A 21,022-nucleotide genomic window follows, 5' to 3' on the forward strand; every position below is an offset into this window, starting at 1 on the left:
TATTATTCTGCTAGCTCTTCCTAAAGGATAAAAACAGAAAACACTGAGACAAGCCAAATCCTACCATAAAACTTTCTGAAAAATTACAGCAGTTTCATTTTATTATATTTTACATTATGATAAATAAAAGTTACTTTAAAGTTCTTGCTTTTAAAATGAACAAACTATGGCCAGGGATAAAAACAAATAATGCAAAATCACAAGGCCAGGTGGTGCTTAGCCAAATCTAGAATCCAAGTCTATGAATTCTTTCTCTACTAGATACACATACTGGATATTTTGTTAATTATCATCTCTACCATAAAAGAACTAGATAAAGATAAATGTTAGTATTTTTCATAAAATTAAAGGAGACTGAAAATAATTTCCATAGTGGTAATTTTAGTTATATGTTGATTTCACTAATTCAAGCAATGTCTGCAATTCAGAACCAAATATATAAATTTAAAATTTATAACTAGGCATTAGTTTTTAGAAACACTTTGCCCAGTTATCTAAATTGCAAAAAAAGGAGATATGCATTAAGTATGAGACTAGTAACACTTGCAAATAAATAAGTAAATAATTTAATTCACTATAAACTTTTAAAAAGTGCATGGGCCCTATTTTTTTTAAAATAAAACTTCCTTAAAAAACCAAATACCTCTTCTAATCATTAAATGAGTACTAACAGATTTAACAACTTAACTAAAGATTACTTTTATATGTAACACAATACACTTGATGCATTAAATATTTGTATTTTCTTCATATATTTCAATAATAAAATTACTTTAACCCTTTATTAATTTTACTCTAGTCTTCTCCTCCATTTACATTCCCACATTTATTTACACATCTCTACAAGGGAAATAGCAGGTAGAAACTAAAGATGTTAGGTCATCCTACCCCTGTAAAGTTGCCATTCTTTTTGCTGTCTACCAAGTTCTCTGGAATGTTGAGTTATACCAGGCCCTGCAGGACAGTTGTAGACATAATGTATCCTGTCATAGGTTTTTGTTACCTCTTAGGTAGTAACTCCATTGGAGGAGGGAGACAGGGACAAAGCAAAAAGATGACCGGTACAGAACACCTTATAGATAAGCATGTACGAACAGCCTATTGGCTATTTTGAGTACATTAAAAAGAAGATTGGTGGAAAAGGTGAAATTATGGTGAAGTAATTATTATATGTTATTAATAATACTAATTTTAAAACTGTGTTCCATGGATTTCCCATCCCTATCCCTACTGGAATAGCTCTGATTTTATTTACTTTATATATTCACATTTAATCTACTAAGATTTCATTTGGGGGATAAAAGAGATTCAACTACCCCAAACATTAAGAAAACAGTAATTTCAGTGTTTTATCTTCCTCTCTTCCCCTATTTTCCTTTCTCCTATGATCTGCAAGATAATCACTGTTAATAATGGAGAGTTAAGGGTCTATAACAAAGTTTTTGTTATCTTGCAGGTCTCAGAAGTGTTTACCTGAAGTGCTTCAGAATTTACAAATCTTTATGGCTCACAGTTTTTTGCCCTCTATAAGTTAAGCATGGATATGACACTGACCATAGTTATCAAACAGATAATCACAATTTGTAATTTTTCAGAGATACCAAATTTTCTTGGCCAGGCGTGGTGGTTCATGGCCATAATCCCAGCACTTTGGGAGGCCGAGGAGGGCAGATCACCTGAGGTCAGGAGTTTGAGACCAGCCTGTCCAATATCGTGAAACCCCATCTCTACTAAAAATACAAAATTAGCTGGGCACGGTGGCACATGCCTGTAATCCCAGCTACTCAGGAGGCTGAGGTGGCAGAATCGCTTGAAACCGGGAGGCGGAGGGTGCAGTAGGCTGAGATCGCACCATTGCACTCCAGCCTGGGCGACAAGAGCAAAACTGTCTCAAAAAGAAGAGGTACCAAAGTTTCTTAAGAGCTATGGAATGTAACAAAATGTATGGGCTCAGTTTCTGATTAGGAATAATAGATAACGCCATTTGATAGAGAGCAGACATAGAGACAGCAGTAATTTGAGAACTTCTCTAAAATACTAATTGCATCTGACAGCAGTAAGCTATAAAACTAAAAGGCGTGGGCTCTAAATTCAACAAATGTTCTACCTAATGGCATAGCAATTTCACAGAACAGTGAATATACTTCGTATGGCATTGTTAAGCTAAATATGTTCTGAGAAACCCTCTGTACTTCCATACTTGAGTCCTGTGGATGAATCATAACCGAATTTAGTAGGTAGACACATTGAAAACCCAATTTAAGAGTATGCTTCTGTAACAATAGCTGAGTCTCAGCCAATCCCAGCAGCCATACTTCAAGCACTCATAGGCTGCTGACTGTTCAAATTGTATGCAAATGCCAAGCTGTAGCCAATCCAGCTGTTTCTATACCTCACGTCCATTTTCTGTACGTCACTTTCCTTTTTTTGTCTATAAATTTGCTCTGACCATGAGGCATCCCTGGAGTCTCTCTGAATCTGCTGTGATTCTGGGGGCTGCCCAATTCCTGAGCCATTTTTTTTTCCCCTTGTTCAATTAAACTGTTAAATTTGCCGGGCGCGTTGGCTCATGCCTGTAATCCTAGCACTTTGGGAGGCCGAGGCGGGCGGATCACAAGGTCAGGAGATCGAGACCATCCTGGCTAACACGGTGAAACCCCATCTCTGCTAAAAAAAAAAAATACAAAAAATTAGCCGGGCGTGGTGGCGGGCGCCTGTAGTCCCAGCTACTCAGGAGGCTGAGGCAGGAGAATGGCGTGAACCCAGGAGGCGGAGCTTGCAGTGAGCCAAGATTGCGCCACTGTACTCCAGCCTGGGCGACAGAGTGAAATTCCGTCTCAAAAAAAATAAAATAAAATAACTGTTAAATTTGTCTGAAGTTTTTCTTTTAACAATATCTATTGCATTCCTGGTATGTAATCGAGTTTAAGGTCAATAATAATTATTTATAAAAACAAATTCCAAACCTCTTGTATTTTATATCAGACCACAATTTTCAGACAGTTTTTCAAAATGATGACAAATGTTCTTAGCAACATAGAACATCAATGATTCATGTATTTATCAACTATCCTAGCTCCTATTAAGTCCAGCTGAGACAGAATCCATAAGAACAACTGGGATATAAAATCTACCCACTACTCAAGGTATTCAAAAAAATGCTTTCTATGGTGAAATTCTGACCACTCTAGACTATTATCCCTTCATGGAATTTCTATTTTTATATTTTATTTAAATTTCTATTTATCAAAGGTTACTAAAAGAAACCTTATAAAATTCCCCTCAGCCTTCTCTGTGGTGAGGAAAAAAAATGTTAAAAATAAATGTCCCTGACATCACCTATCCCATCCTACATTAAGTTTCATGAGACAAATATTACTGAGAATTTAGGAGTAAGAAAAGCATTTTTTATCCCAATGAACTGATACTTATTCCTTTTCCTAATGTTAGCAAATGATTATGTTTCTCTTTTTGTTCTGATAGCCAGAAATCTGAAAGACAAATCTGAAATTCAATAATAGTATCAACTTTTATATTTTATAAAAATTCTCATCTTCCCTCTTAACTTCTTAATTTTATATTTTATTTCATTATTTAATTTTCAATAATAATACCACTTTAACTATATATAATTTAAGTGAGCTAACTGAATCTATTTTGGAAGTAGAAGGGGTACAAAGATATAACTAATTCAATAAACCAAAGGTACACTGCCCTGATATTCTATAAAAATCATAAAAATCAAGGTAAGCTTTTAGAAGACTCTGTGGTAAGGTGCCCAAAATAAATGGCAGAGGTTATTCCATCAGTAATACTATCCCTTATAGACATGCAGGTGAAGGACAGGGAAGTAGTGACTCTGAAATACTGGATATACTCTCATGCACTTATTCATCCAATCCATCAATCAAATAAATCTACACTTATTGAGTGACCACAGTATGCTAGATGTGGTCTTAAAATGGAACCTGATAAAAGTTTTCTAGTGTCAATATGTACTCTACATATGTACTCAAGTGGTTTTCTAGCTACTTAGCTGTAGAAAATCATCTGAATTACTGGAGTGATAAAACAAAAAGAAACCTATTAATCTGAAATGATTTCTAAAATATTGACATCTAAGACAGAAAGAAAAAAGAAAATATTAAGATGAGTACTGAGTTAGTTAAGAAGGATTTCAATGAAATAATGTTTAAGCTTCAAAACTGATTTTAACTGTATCTACTGAAAATTAATTATATAATTAAAACATTCTCATATGCTGGCATTTAAAAAATATATTATTCATTGCTGACTTTTCTTTGTACTCAATTTAATGTCACTGGTGCCCTTGGAGTTATACCTGTGTAATTTCTACAGCAATTACTTAAGCATTACCTGTCACCACCCCTGACAAAGAATAAAAATTTTAAATCCCACTTTCTTCAGATTATATTAAGAAAAGAGTATACAGAAAAGAAGTAAAGGGCATCTAACTCTTGTGGTAAGAGAGGCTTCTGAGGCAGGAAAGTACTAGGCCGAGTTCTCTATCCCAGTTCACTGAATGACCCTTCTCCGATACTTGTGTTACCAAGATTTTACCTCCTTTTCTCTTTTCTACATGGCTTGGCTCTACGTAGATCTCATTTACTAAAAACAAGATGGGAAATTTAAAAAAAAGAACTTATTCCAGTTCCTTTATTTCTTCTCATCCCAATTCTCCATCTCTGCCTATATTAAATTTTTTAAGAGTGAAGATACAGAAAAATAAATGAAATGTAAAACTGGAAAGTCAAGATAAAAAAATGAAATGGCAAGAATGACAAATAAGGCATTGACCCTGTTTAAATATTTAGTTTATATTCCGTTTAAATATATCTATCTAAAGGAAGGTTTATTTGTTTTCATTCGGTGAAGATAAAGATGGAAACTGTTTCCTTTAAAAGCTACAGAGCTGGAAGGATCCTCAGAGACCATCTGGTACAAACTAATGGAGGGTTTCAAGACAATTCTTTCTTTCTAATGTACACATTTTGTCAGAAGTATCTTTTAAAAAATGGAAAGTCATCCAAAGGTATTTGCACTAAATGAGAATTAGACTGAAGGTCCAGACATCTTTTGTTGATCAAAACCAGTTCTCTAAAGGAAAAACTGAAACTTTATCAACTAATTAACAGATGGAAAGTTTAAAGAAGCAGTAGACAATACAGATACTGTCATCTCTGTTAGCACTAGATCAGAGACATTTATCCATAGCTCTCCAAAGGGTGCCCACTAAATGTTACCTATCTATATGGCGATTAGAAGTTGGCTTAAAAGCAACAGCAGCTTCCCCTTGGTCCAGGTGGGATCCTCTTGTGTAAATGTTGCTACTGAATGCATAGCCATCGGCTGGATGATACTCTGATACACTGGAATGCTGAAAGACAAAGTGGGGCAGATTAAAGAATCACCAAATACTATTTGAATCAGCACTCAGGTCAGTCAACAAGATCTCTCAACTATATTGTGATAAGTTTTCATTTTCAAGTGACTGACCATTATGTTAACACATTATCAAATGGGAGTGATACATTTTTGTCAAATATTTACTTATAATAAGAAAAGTCATTAGTGCAAAGGGTAATCTTGCTCTCTCTGTTCAAGAAACTTTCACCACTCTAGCAAAGTAAATATTGTCACATGAAAATCAACTGAACTCTATGCATTAAAATTATACCGACGTCTCATTTTTCTCAATTTTAAAATTATACACAGAACATTATAGTATTTTCAATTTTTTTTAAAATAGCAGCACTATTATCATATTTACTGTTAAGGGAAACACAGAAAGGCACAACTAAACTGATCTTGATAGTCAAGAGTCCAGGATAAGAGAATGCTGGAGTCACTTCTTTTTTTGCAGTTAAGATAATTCAGACAGGAGACTACTGGGAGCTACCAAGAGCGACAGTTGAGATTCACAGGTCCCACTGAGGACCATGGTTTTAAAGCTATAGAGCAGCAGTCCCCAACCTTTTTGGCAGCAGGACTGGTTTCATGGAAGGCAATTTTTCCATGGACCCCAGAGCCGGGGATGATGGGGATGGTTTCAGGATGAAACTGTTCCTCCTCAGATCATCAGGCATTAGATTCTCATAAGAAGCATGCAACCTAGATCCCTTGCATGTGCAGTTCACAAGAGCGTTCTTGCTCCTAATAGAATCTAAAGGCGCAGCTCATCTGACAGGAGGTGGAGCTCAGGCGGTAATGCTCGCAGGCCTGCCGCGCGCCTCCTGCAGTGAGGCACAGTTTCTAACAGGCCACGCACTAGTACTGGTCCACGACCCAGGGATTGGGGACCCCTGCTATAGAGAACACATGCTCAGACTGGGAGAAAACAAATAAAAACTCCCCAAAGCCTTTATTTTGTTTCTTTATGTGAAAATGAGGTATGGAAGAAGCATGACAGACACTGAAGCACTGGAATTCCTTGGCTATTTTCATTATGGATTTTGTATATTTGTTTATGGATTCATTGGGGCAAAATAGTTGAAACTGGGAATGTTTCAGAAAAGTCTTAGACATATGGTTACCACAGTTAATTCTAATGACAAAGTGATCAGGAGGAGGGCTGAGTTTATCCATGGACAGAACAGGTGATGTTTATATATACAAAATCAGGATACTGCACTTAATACATAAATAAAAATAAACAAGTTTCAGCCATTTAAATTAAAAAAATCTGAACTCAATTAATTCAGTTTATCATTTCCCTGGGAAACAGCAGAGGCACTACATTAGATTAGGTAATCTTTAATTAAAGGCTGTTCTAAAGAGGGGAGTGCTCTAACTGTTGGAAGCACCCACACCTTTTGCCCAGCTCTGAACATAACAGTGAAGACAGCAGTATGAAATCATTGGGTCCTGAGAGTGACTGCAAATACTGAAAGGGAGAAGAGACATGATGACAAATGACTAACTGTGATGACTACCAAAGCTTGCTTAGGGTTCAGAGGAAGTAAAGAAGCTGAGTACTGCCACCCATATTTGTCACTCCAAGTCACCTATGTCTTTCAATCCTAAACAAAAATCATCAGATCCAGAATTACCCAAGTCTTGTTGTAAATGCATTTATTATAGTAGCAATAAAGTATAATAAAATCTGTCTTCTAGGGATGATAACGTTTTTATGCTTTTTAAGTCACAATTACTTGGCCTCTTTTCCAACAAAATCTCAAGGCATAAAATTCCCTGGAACTGCTAGCATGTGTTTTTCATTTTTTTAAACCTCTGAATAACTACTTCAGCCATAAAATGAAATATAGTTTATAACAGGAAAATAATAACTCATTACAAGTAAGGATTCTCAATAATTCCTCTTTTAAAATTACTTATTCAGTCAAAGTAGACAAACTTTTATCCTGGGAGCCCAGAACACATTACTGTCTTCTTAAATACACAAATTGAGAACGAAATAACAAAAGTGAATTACTGAAGCATACATTATAAAGTGAGTATATTTTCTTATTTAAGATATGAAGGCTATAAGCTAGAAATTTTTATGATGTAAAAATAGTCAGCTGTAACTATAGCAACAGCAAGTGTATCATAATTTCATGTTTGATTATATTTTCTTTCCTCTAGAAAAACTACACTTTAAATGGAAAGAAAATTCACAGAGATGAGGCCTGAACTATGAAATACAGGCAGGGGTATATGCTTGCCAACCGAGCAGTGAGGTCATCTTAATTATTCATTTAGAGGGAAAGACAGGCATGGAATCCACCTCTTCCCTTATAATACAGCCAGAGGAAAAAAAAAAAACAATTGCATTAGAAAAAAATAATTTCAAAGTAATATGTTTGCTTTATTTTTAAAGTTTCAGGAGTTGAACCAAACTTCTATAATATTATTGTTATTGTCCAAAGAATAGTCCACAAAGGGAACAATTTATAAAATTTAATTTAGATAAACATTTCGCCTTAAAAGCAGTCACAGGATATAATACACCATGGTTGGACAATTCATTCCTTCATATCATATTTGCCACATTATAAATACCTATGATAGTCTGAGAAAATTAATCTAAGGAATTAAATAAAAATAATAGGACTTCGGGAAGATATAGTCATCATTTACTGTTTCTTCTTCAAACTAGATCTCATTCACCTAACTCTTCGGGTTCTGATCATCCTATTTGTGTTTGGTCCAGCTTTAATCAATGTTCAATGTTCTTTTCCAACAAACAAGAAGAGTCATAGAAACATCATTTTTAGGCAATGTGACAAGACAGCATACTCAATTTCATTCTCTCAACTTGATTCCCAAATAGGTTATACTCTAAAGATTACTAAATACTTAAAAGATAAAATGAATGTTAAGATCTCCTCAAGGTGTAGTTTTATAAATGATCATTTGAGCCTCAGGACTAGAGTGCAGAAGAACTTGGGTCCTCCAGCAAGGCTGATAGGACTCCAGAGTTTTAGAACTAGGCAAAAGGGAAGAAAGAAAACAAACAGAAGTGAAGAGAGGCAAAACAACGTGAAGAGAAGGAGAGAAATTAATTAACTGGGGGAATTCAGGAAACAGCTGCTCGGGACAGGTTAGAGGATCTAGGTTCAGGGAACTGTCTTGAGGGCCTGATAATGGGAGAGGAAAACAGAAAGAAATAAGCCAAAGGACAGTAGTGCAATTCCCTGACAAGGACAGAAAGTCATCCTAAAAAAGCTTACTTAGGATCGCCAGAGCCAGGAGAACAGTGGCAACAAGGGGAGGGGGAGGGCTGACAGGCTATAGGGGAGCAATTTGGGTTGGGATTGGGCTTCATGGAGGAACAGAGCAACTGTCACAAAAAATGACAGAGGCAAGAGAGAGAGGTAATTCAGGAGAGAGTAACATTCAGACTTTGATTCTAGAACAATTTTCAGATCAATAAAACAAGAACTTGCAATCAGAATTACAAGAGAATACACAGATAATTACACTGTCTACAAAGGGCAACGTTAAAAAAAAAAAAAAAACTTTACCTCTGTGGATAATCTTTTTATTTCCTGTTTGCGCTGATGTTCTGCTACATTTGCCACAGATTCTGCCAGTTGATAAAGATCTTGTTCCATTGTTGCTCCCATAAAGTTCAGCATTGGGGGCTCCCAGCCATTGCGGAACCGTGGAACATACGGTGGAATGAACTGTTCTTTTGGCCACTCTGCTCTGCAGGAGGGAATGAAGGCATATAAACAATAAAATCTAGGAATGTATCCACGCTCACAGTTACCTTCAGTAAGGCTAGACATACACACGCACACACACATAAATAACAAACAACAAAAACAGCACATAGACCTAATCTGTCTTCCATCCACTCAAAAAGTAAAAGCAAACATGTTTATGCCAGTATTTCACACCTTAATAAAATGAAAGAAAGATTGAATTCTGTTGCATCATCTGTTTTCCCAACATTGCCCCATTTCTCCATTAAACTCAACTTTTTAACATGGATATAGGCTTTTAAAAATTTGTGTAAGAAGGGAGTATGGAGCTGGGAGTGTGATAAGTATTTAGAGCACAAACTTTAACATTTAAAGTAGTTTCAGATCCCCAACTTTCCCTTCACTCCCCTCTCATCATTATTGAAACCTCCCAGTATTAGATACAGCTTTCAAAAGAGAAAGAGCCCAGCAAGTTCTTAAGGTTTATGATGTTTAAATTTATGAAGTCCCCTAAAATGAAACAGATGGCCATTTTTATAAATTAAATGTATCAGCTCTGTTTTAATCAGTAAAGTCAACTAATCTGTAATCACAATCATATTGGCTTATCATTTAATGACACCCAGTGAAACTTATTTCTATAAGATCCTAATCACTCATGAACCACAAAAATAACTACAACAAAAATGAGGGCTTCATTTTTGCTAGAATATGTTGCTTCCTCTTTCATATTTAATTCTTCATGTTATATTTCTACTATGATGAAATCAGCCATTTTATTCAGATTGTTATAGACTTTCGTGGTTCTTTTTATCTTTATGAGTTTTTAAATCAGTCAGTACATTCATTTCCTAATACTCTCAACAATCAGGATCTAAAATGACCCTTTCCGCATGTTATAACAGCTCACAATATATTTCGTTTTGATGTAGTTTTTTGAACGTTTTCTTATTTTAAGATAGAACCCTAAACAAAGAAATTAAGGAGCCTGAACTATATTTGTAATGTGAGACCTGATCAACTTAATAAGCTTCATGAAATTAAAGGATGCCACCTAGGCTTATCATAAAATCATAACCTACATAAATCTAACAGATTTAAGTGATCTATTTACAATGGAATATTATTCAGCCATAAAAACGAAAGAAACCTTGTCATTTGCAGCAACATGGATGGAACTGGAGGTCATTCCGTTAAGCGAAATAAGCTCACTCATACGTGGAAGCTAAAAAAATGGATTTCATGAAGGTAGAGAGTAGACTGGTGGTTACTACTGGCTGACAAGGATGAGGCAGGGTTACAGGGAGATGAAGAGAAGTTGATTAATGGATATAAACGTACACTGAATAGAAGAACTAAGACTCAGTGTTAGATCAGTAGAGTGACTATAGTTAATACTAACCTATTGTACATTTCAAAATAGCTAGAAGAGAAAAATTCAAATGTTCCTAGCATAAATATTTAAGATATTTAAGGTGATGGACATCCTAATTACCCTGATTTCATCTTTATACATCATATGAATGTATCAAACTATCATATGTACCCTGAAAATATGTACAACTATTAATGTTATCAATTAAAAATTATAAAAATAAAAAGATCTATTTAACCAGTTTTATACAGTATGACAAGAACAGTATTATATAGCATACGCTATGCTATACTAATACATAAATAATATAAATAAATGTAAATATTTTCAATTTAAAAGCAACAACTGCAATGCTTTCAAAGAATTTTCTGCTTAAATATATTCTAACACAAGCAACTGTTAAAGTCCAAAAAATAAGTGGAAAAGTTGTATATGTTTCAATAGGAGAAAAATGAAGAAAAAAAATATGAATTGGCCCATGACTCTTAGGCTAGCCCCTTTAAAAGCATTAGGAAGACAAATGTCTAAGTGGCCATACTAAGGGATTTATTCTAAGTGGTGAAATAAAGAAAAAGATTTAGATAAATGAGCAAAGCAAAAATTATTTATTTACAATCATGAAATTAGACATATTTTCTTACCTTGCCTTGCTCAGCAAGCATTAGTACTACAATTGTTAATAATCTGTCTTCCAAAATCACTTTATTGACAAATGCACAATTCTTAAAATTACCCACACTTCCTTTTCAGTTCCACTGTGACTCTCTAGTCCTGAAGCATACTGATTTATAAGGAGCCTCTCCTATAACATTAGCATCTCAAAAGGCCTCTGCCTCCAGTTACTTTTGTCCTTGTCCTTGCTAGCCTCAACTACCAGACTGACCTTTCTAAAACATAGATGTAATTATGTTGCACCTCTATTCACAAAGTTAGTGGTTCTCCACAGCCTACAGAACCATGCTCTAACACTTTAGCATGGCACTGAAAGCCTGCATAATCCAGCCCTCATCTCTGTATGTTCATCTCTATATGCTCATTTTAATACCATCCGCCTCCCGCCCTTCCACAATGATTTGCTACCTGAAGTCCATATTCCAGAGAAACACATCTTCATCCTCTCTTCTCTTGACTATTTCATGCCTTCACTTCTGCTTCTTTCTCTACCTGCACAAGCCCTCGCCCTGCTATGGAATTGTGGAAATCCTACTCATCCTGCTAAAAGGCAGTTTAGCAAACCAATGATGAACACTGACTCCAGAGCTACATGGCACGAGTTCACATCCCTGCTCTGTCACTTACAAGTTGTGTGACCTTCGGCAAATTACTTATCCTCTCTGTGCCTTACTTTCCTCATCTGCAAAATAGGGATAATAAGAGTAGTTATGTAAAGTGCATGGACTAGCAAGCACTGTGCGTGTGTGTGTGTGTGTGTGTGTGTGTGTGAACCCTATGTGTACCTGTCGATTTTAAATGCCAGCTCTTCTTTGAAAGCTAACTACCCTCCTGTCTAAATCCTCTTCCTGACTGCTCCCCCTTGCCAACCAACAGCATTTTGTTTATGACTCACTCCTAAGGTATATCATACCTTATATTACATACACTTCTATCTCTTCCACTAGACTTGTAGCCTTTAAGGGTTTAGGCTTTTTCATCCTATGACGCTTAGTCCTTCGTATGTAGAGGGTTAAATAAATGTCTCATTAGATCCATGTAATAAACAAAGAATGGTACTTAAGGCATTATAGGTGGTAAATGCTTACCTGGCTTTCATCCAAGTTCCGCCCAATGACATCCACAGCTGCCGTTCATCACCATTGACAGTATAATTTAAGAAATCAATTGCGTCCTTAGTCAACAGGGGACTAAGTACTGAACTGGCTAGTTCAGGACCTCCTGTTGCCTGCACCACCTAAAATAATAAACCATTTTTTAGCAAGAAGATGACTATTCTTTGTGTATTTTCAAAATGTGTAGACAAAAACCCATGCCAAAAACAGGCACTATTTTTTAATAGTCATATTAAATTTTGATGCTGTGCAATGTGCTACCGAATGAAAAAAAGCTTGTCAAATCAACTTGCCCAGCCCAGCAGTGCTTTAAAACCTAAAATGAAAGTTAACGATTTAACAACTTTCACAGCATCTGCCTATGGGCTGCATATGACTATAGTTTCTCTGGAAGATACCAAAGGCTATGCAGAGAATTCTCGATCAGGTGATTTTACTATCCCTGTTTTGTTGTTGTTGTTGCTTTTGTTTTAAATATGTGTTTCTCTACTGGCAAATCTATCATGCCACATTTGAAAAATACAGTTCCCGAAATGAATACTATCAAGAGAAACAATACTATCAAGAGTTAACAGTCTATGGCTCTGCCTATACAGACATACAACAAATAAAAGGATCCAGGGAGGAAGGCGAAACAGGAATGAGAACTGGTACTCTGAAACTATAGTACTTTTCCCCAGAATTATTTTTAGAAAATTCCCCTGATTTAATATGGATAATTTAATGACAGCAGAAACAAACAAACAGGTGCAATTCTCTGATAAGCAAAATGAGGATAAGTAGATGTTCAAAAACTGCTCTAAATTTAAATTTACTTCTTCTGAGCTATTTTCTGGCTAAAAAAATGGTAGTTATCTCCTAGAGCAGAAACCAGAGTCCCTTTATAAAATTTTACCTTCTCAGAGATGTGGCACAAGAAGAAAGGAGATTTTTTGAATGGCTCCAATCATCCAGGTGTTCTCAGCATGCTATGCTGTTCTAGGCCTCTGTGTATTTGCACATGCTGTTCCCAGTTCCCCAGAAGGCCCTTCCCCCATTATTCAGAACTCTACTCAGGTCCCAACTCTTGTGAAAGCCTGTGTTAACCCCACAGTGTAACTCTGATGTACCACTCCCCACCCTGCGTCCTCTAAACAATTTATGCATATTAGTAACACATTACACTATTACACTGTAATTTATGCATATTAGTAACACCCTACACAATTACATTGTAATTTATGCATATTCATAACACATTACACTATTACAGTGTAATTTATGGCTTTTCAGTTTCCCCTCCTTGAGGAGTTGGACTAAGACTTATCCGACTTTCAACTGCAGATGATACAGTGGTACTGGAATGAATGAAAAAAGATGGCAGATAACGGAGGAAAGCTAACTCCTATTTGAGAACAAAACCTACCCTGCCTATCTAGCACAGTAATTTTTAACTTCCAACCTTGAACGCATTTCCAATAAATATGTAGCAATAAGAGGGAAAAGTAAAACTAAAGAAAATGAGTAGAGGAATATAAAAATATCTGCTTTAACAGAAGGAAGAGGAAATAAAATGAAAGAAAGTATAAATGAAAGGTTAAGAGCCATGGTTCCCTCTCAAGAACGTGCGCAGGCACATGTGCTGTGGCTATGCTCGTGTGTACATGTCCATGCTGAGGGAAGAGGAGAGCAACTCGCAGGTGTAAAGCCACTACATCATGCCTGGCCAGTAGCAGGCCCTGAATAGATGTTCCTCCCCACCTCCTTCATCCAAGTAAAATGTCTGGGGCCCTGTAGGGAAAACATTAAATGGACCAGCAAAATATTATGATTGGAGAGACCATTAATAAGGTGTAATTTTTGAGAAAAGCAGAGATACCAAACATTGGCAAGTAAACCAACGTTTTCAGGTACATAACCTGATCACAAAGACCAATTTGTATATGTCAGGGAAACCAGCCTTGTTATGTTATAGCTCTATTCTGTGTAATGACTAGATATCTACATATGATCTCTGTAAGTGTGTGAAATAAATAAGAGACAGCAAAAACTGCTTTATGAATAATACTTCCAAATACTCAAACTAAGCATCAAAAATGTTAAAAACTAAGGAATACAAATTTTGTTAATGAGCTAGTATCAGTTTCTTTGCATATGTATGTCCTTGGTCTCCATCTAATTTTTTTAAAGCATTTATAGAGCAAGAATTATTCAGAAATAATTAGGCAAGTAGAAATCTGATGCTCCATATATAGCAACAACATATGGGAGCATTCATAAGTTATTGATGTACTCTTGGACTTTCATCTTCTAGTCCCTTATTGCTTAGCTTCTGACATTCATGTTGATAGAGGTACTTACTTTCCTATGTTTGTAAAGCAATACTCATTTCATATTCTACTTCAGGTCTTGTCTACTTATCCCTGGGGAAAGAAGGATGAGATTTATCCTCCCTTACTGCCTCTTGTCAATCTTACTTGCTGGTTCTTCCCATTCTCCTAACATCGAATGCCCAGGGCTCAACCAGTCCTTGGCCTGATTTCTCCACTGAACTCAAAATTCATATACTCAACTATCAATTCAAATTTCCCCATCTGGATACAACTCAATTTTGATATGTTTAAAACTTAATTCTTCACCAATCTCCAAAAACCTGCTCTACTCAGTCTTCCCCATCTTAGTTAATCATCACTCCATCCTGTCAGTCTTAGTCCAAATATCTGGGAGCGATCCTTGGCTCTTGCACAGTATATCCAATCTAGCAGCAAATTTATAACCAGATCAGACTTCTCACCACCTCCAATGCTACCAGGTCCAAGCACCATAATCCCCCATCTGGATTATTTTAATAATTTTCAATAATTTAATAATTTTAAATTTTTCTTCACCAAAATTTCTAAACATTATAGTCAGGGCAATCCTTTTCTGCTGAAAACTCTTCAATTGTCAAAGGTGTCCCAATCCCTTAGAAAGACCAACAAGATGTGTCTTCCTGTTACCCTGCTGATATCATCTCTTTCTAATCTTTTCTTCATTCTGTTGAAGTCACAGTTCTACTTATTCCAAGAACATGCTTTGCATGTTACCACCTCAGAACATTTATACTTAACTATTCTGTGTTTGGAATTCTCTTCTTTCAGGGATCCACATGACCCATTCCTTACTTCCTTTACTCCAATGACATCTTCTCAGTGAGGTTTCCATTAGCCAACCCTACTCAAAAAGTGCAACACTCTGTTTCCCACACACATACACACATGCGTGCATCCCCCTAGGGAACTCCCAGTTTTCCATCACTCCTCTATTTTTTTGCATAGCATATGATTTTTTGACTGCTGTATTACGCAGACATTTATTTAGGTTATTGGCTACCCCTCTATGCTACAATATAAGTTCTAATAAGGTAAGAATTTTGTCTGTTTTGTTCCTGATGGGCTACTATAAAGCCAAGCACATAGGAGGCTCTCAATTTGTATTTGTAGGATAAGTGCATAAATGAATAAACAAGTCAGCGACAGTTCAAGAGATGAAGGAACACCTCGATAAAAAGAACATGGGTCTCTGAATGACTTCATGGAGCAAACCATCCATCAAGAACTAGACTTCTCATGATTATTTTGTGAGAATGAGAAAAACATCTACATTATTCAAGGCGCTGGATATTATATACTAGTATACATTGAAATACTGGTATCTAATAAATCTTTATTTCTTTTCATATCCCTAGCACTGTCAGAGATACCAGTTTCCTCAACTATAAAATAAGGTGCTTAAACTAGATGATTTATAAGGTTCTTTTAAATTCTCAATTTTTCCATTCTTGATGTTTACACAAATGGCAAAGAAATAGTACCCATGCAAGGTAATGAAGAAAAGCAGTCTAGATAATCCAGACAGACACTTGGGGTTAAAAAATATACTAAGAACGATTCTTTCTTAAACTAATAAAATCTCACCATATTTAATGGAGTAAACAAAAAGTGAACCAAATCTGCAGCACTAGGATTCTGAATATGAGACTTCAGTTTGGCCTGCAACATGAAGAAAACAGAAAACAGATTACTATCAAGCAAAGACAGACACTCAGAAAGGTCCAAATAGACTCAGAGGGGGCGGTCTTTACCACCAGTTTCAGTTTTAATATATTCTTTAGCACGGATAGAGAATAGAAGTCATTGTTTTTCAATCAAGTCTCTTAGATATATATGTTTTAAAATTTTCTGTTTTAATTGAAGGCAAATCAAAACATACATACCCCCATAAAATCTATAAAAACAATTTTATTTCTTAATTAAAACAGAAACGTCCTGACTACACTTTCATCTTTTCCATTTATTTCTTCTAATTCTATAGACATAAATTTCACTTACCAGAAGGTTAAATCCATGTTTAAACTTTTGCAAACAGTCAAGAAATTCATCAGGTGGTGGAGGTTTTGCCCGCAGCGTTAAAACACCCTCTAATGAAATAAGCGAGAGGAGATCAGAGCAAAATCCAAGAAAATTTATTAAATGGAAAAACAGAAACCACATTTATGTCTGTAAAGTTTGAAGATCTCATCAGACATGCTACCTAGTTACTGTGCTACATCTCATAGTCTGAATGTAACAAACTGAGCAGATACAAATTTCAAAATGGATTGCTCTATCCTTAGGCACTACAAATTACTCATTTAATTCCATAAACATACATTGTAGCCTTTCTCTATGGCAGACATTGTGCAAGTGAGTAAGTGACAAGCCCTGCTCTTAAGGGCCTTAAAAGCTAATAAAATACATGAATCAGATAAATAACAAGAGAAGTACCAATCATTATGAGAAGAGACTTACCTGGGTCGGAGATAAGGAAATGGATACTTAAAAGGTATTAGATGGAGAAAGTAGCTTATAAGATGGGATTTGAAAAAGTTTGGTCCAGGGCGATGTGGTGGGAAAAACATCATGGTTGGATAAAAACAGCACAAGCAAAAATAAGGAAAGGGGGAATTGCATGTATACGAAACACCAAACAAAAGCAGAGAAACATGAGAATGGAAGGGTAGATCAAGGTTAGATTGTGGATAGCCTTGATTTCCAGGGTTAACAGTTGTACTTAAATCAATAGAACATGGAACTAGCGTGCTTTACAGCAGAAGAATGAAGTGACTCAGAGCTTTAAGAAGATTGTTCTCACAGCATGAAAAAGTAGAGGCTTAAAGACTGCTTAGAAAGCAGGGTAAAAAAAATGATAGTAGCTTGAACTAGATATGAAAATGAAAAGGGAAATAACTAGATACAGGAGATGTTGAGAAGATAAAATTGATGTTGGCTATAAGCTAGAGAATGAAGTCATAGAAGAATCTGTGGTTTTGAATCTGGGTGATCAAGAGGATAGTATACCTTTCACAGAGAATTTCAAAAAGAGTAAGTGGTTTAAGATACCAGGAAGTAATAGTACTTAATTTCAGAATATGTGGAGAGGAGGCACATCCATGTATTCACATGTAGAAGATAAAGCCAAAGATCACATGCTTATTATATAAATATGTGCTAAAGAAAGATTTGGAAGTTATCTGTAATGAAAGGGATATTTATTTACTATTTTATATCTTTCAATCTCTACCATTTTGTCAGAGGAAGTATAAACATTACTTCCATAATTTTAATTTTATATAGCTGAGGCCATTTTAAATAGCTGAACTGCAGCATACTTCAAAATTGTCTGTATGTGACTTTGTATGTGACCTGAATGTACCGTTTAAAGTTTTGTGATAAAAAATTCAAATCTGTTGAAACTTTTAAATATTTTAGTAAGTCACCCTTTTTTTTTTTTTTTTGAGACGGAATCTTGCTCTGTCACCCAGGCTGGAGTGCAATGGCTTGATCTCAGCTCACTGCAAGCTCCGCCTCCCGGGTTCACGCCATTCTCCTGCCTCAGCCTCCTGAGTAGCTAGGACTACAGGCGCCCGCCACCGCGCCCGGCTAATTTTTTTTTTTTATTTTTAGTAGAGACAGGGTTTCACCGTGGTCTTGATCTCCTGACCTCATGATCCGCCCACCTCAGCCTCCCAAAGTGCTGGGATTACAAGCGTGAGCCACCGCGCCCGGCCCACCCCTTTTATTTAACAAATAATATGGTTCTAGTTTACAACAGAATAAATCCAACTACAAGAAGAATAGAGCTATGTCTTTCTTTAACAGATACTTAATTTTACAATAACTAATGAAAACTACAGAGAGATGGTCACTGCCTGAATCTCAGTCTCTGTGATTTAAGTAAAACATTCCAGGATCTTTCTTCACTATAGCTGACTTATAATCAAAATGGACTCTTCCCTGAGTTCACCTTACTCTTTGCCTAAATCTCACGTGCTACCCCAAAACTAGAAGAGGAACCCTAGTCCACAATCAATGAAGTTTCGCTAAGCAGTTCATGAGGGTCAACACTCTGCCTAGTACCAGAGTTCTTTTTTTTTTTTGACACGGAGTTTCACTCTTGTTGCCCAGGCTGGAGTGCAATGGTGTGATCTCAGCTCGCTGCAACCTCCGCCTCCTAGGTTCAAGCAATTCTCCTGTCTCAGCCTCCCAAGTAGCTGGGATTACAGGCACATGCCATCATGCCCGACTAATTTTTGTATTTTTAGTAGAGACGGGGTTTCATCACATTGGTCAGGCTAATCTCGAACTCCTGACCTTAGATGATACACCTGCCTCAGCCTCCCAAAGTGCTGGGATTACAGGTGTGAGCCACCGCGCCCAGCCAGTACCGGAGTTCTAACCAGTCATTAGAAGATTGAGAAAATCCAACTTACCTCCTGGTCCTTTCCTTTTACCTTTCTTGTTTTTCTTCCTTTTAGAAAGTTCAGAAAATGCTTCTGCTGCTTTTTGGAGTTTTGTGATAAAAAATTCAATGTCATCCAAAATGTGGTTTAAAATTTGCTGAAATTAGAAATTACAGAATAAAATATAAAACAGAACTATTTTTACCTTAGCTGTACACTGTTAGTAAATAATAGAAAGGTTTTTTTAGAGAAAGAAACAGCCCACATGCCAATTTCAAGTTTATTACTAATTACAAGAATCAAACTAAATATACCTGTAGCCATATTCTGACATTTACATTTTTCTTTAGCTTACTTTTGCTCTATTTTCAATGTCATCAAGGAAGCATTCACAATATCTGCTCAGATTATTATTTTCAATTACTCTAATTTTCTTAGTGTTCTCCCACACAGTTAGGAGGAAAATTCTAAAATAGGTTTTGTTAGAAAAGCACTGACATTTTTGCTTTACTGATAAATGTCCCAATAAAGCACTGACAATATTATTTCATGGAATTAAAGGTATACAGATTGTTGTGATAACCTAATAGCTAGTCTATGACACTAAGCATTAATAAGAGTTTCCAGGTGACATAACAGAATTAATAATGCACCATGCTTTCAGAGATCACTGGAATGAATTTGATTATCTTATATATTAGAGTCTTAGTTGCCTTTCTCCAGTATGTGTGAAACTTGACATTCTTCTAATTTAAGACTAGAAATTGGGGTTAAACTTTTAAGTATAACATGTAATAGTGTGATGTAAAAATTGAATTACAAATTTCAAATTCCTTTCAGTATTTGTTTCTCAATAAGCTGGTAACATGTATATAGTATAAAAAGTGATATATTAACACCATATTCTATATCTCATTTATAGAATGAGAATGCTATAATAAAGCATTTACAGCATTCTCATTCTGTAAATCACTACAAAGAAATGAAAACAAATGTAGCATTATCTTTTATAAAAGCATTACGATTTACAAATCTATCCTTTAAAAATGCCACTTTTATCTTTTAGGTATTCTAAAATACATTGTTAATAAATGCCAAGAAGACATATTAAAAAGATATTTCAATTATGAATTATAAACTATAATAAAATTAAAATTGTACCATTCCTGAAATCTAATAATTCAGCCTAAGTTCCAATGTAAACTAGCTAATATGCTGATTCTTTTATCATAGCCCAAGTCTACTAACTAAATATTGGCATAAAGGCAAAAACAGTTAAGGAAAAAATAACTCAAAGGGCATAGCCATCACAGGAAACAGAAAACATAGTTTCCATAAAATATCTTTATTTAAATCAGCTTCATTTTCTTATGAAGTTTTCTTTTTCCTTTTAAAAAAAAGCCAGTGATCTAAAGGCGACTCCTGTACTTACCACATCTCTGTCAATGCGGGCTGCCATCATCTCAGGCGTTTCTTCCTGCTCATGATACTGCCTTGGTTTCTCAACTATAGAAAAGACAATCAGAAGTCTTTCAATCTCTTACTCCCACAATACCAATACAGACAATTAAAACATAAAAATTAGTTAAAAAGGAGGACCATTTGCAAAAGGAACACCTCCACTGGATACACAAGTCAAAACTGTGCTCATCAGCCATGAAATGCATCCTTGTCAACACTAACAGGAGCAGTTGAGCAAAGCTTAAGTATTGGTCCTCTCACCTTTATGATGTTTATTTACCTTGTAATATCCCCTCTAGTCTCTCTCTTCCCTGAGTTAGTTACCTGTAGAACCAACCTTAACTTAGCACCCTTTAATTCCTACACAAGCCAGAAATATAAACCAGCAGTTAAGCTTTTACTTCTCAAAAGGTGGTCAACTAAGTTCTAATGCAACAGAGCTATAATTTTTATACATTCCAACACTGTGACTACAATAAAGCTTTGGGAG

General features: G+C 35.7%; 1 protein-coding gene across 3 annotated transcripts in view; it reads right to left on the bottom strand.

The window, feature by feature from the left end:
• Positions 1-21,022, bottom strand: part of EPS8 (epidermal growth factor receptor pathway substrate 8) — a 178,272-nt gene that overhangs the window by 24,282 nt on the left and 132,968 nt on the right. For all 3 annotated transcript variants that reach the window (XM_032159718.2, XM_032159719.2, XM_032159720.2), the window contains exons 9-15: positions 20,504-20,577; positions 19,102-19,228; positions 16,682-16,770; positions 16,268-16,342; positions 12,306-12,454; positions 8,988-9,171; positions 5,265-5,398 (exon numbers count right to left, since the gene is read on the bottom strand). In XM_032159718.2, coding sequence (XP_032015609.1) covers positions 5,265-5,398; positions 8,988-9,171; positions 12,306-12,454; positions 16,268-16,342; positions 16,682-16,770; positions 19,102-19,228; positions 20,504-20,577 — 832 coding nt within the window. The remainder of the gene's footprint in view (positions 1-5,264; positions 5,399-8,987; positions 9,172-12,305; positions 12,455-16,267; positions 16,343-16,681; positions 16,771-19,101; positions 19,229-20,503; positions 20,578-21,022) is intronic.

This window comes from Hylobates moloch, unplaced genomic scaffold, assembly GCF_009828535.3.
Source record: "Hylobates moloch isolate HMO894 unplaced genomic scaffold, HMol_V3 SCAFFOLD_8, whole genome shotgun sequence".
Classification (NCBI taxonomy): domain Eukaryota; kingdom Metazoa; phylum Chordata; class Mammalia; order Primates; family Hylobatidae; genus Hylobates; species Hylobates moloch.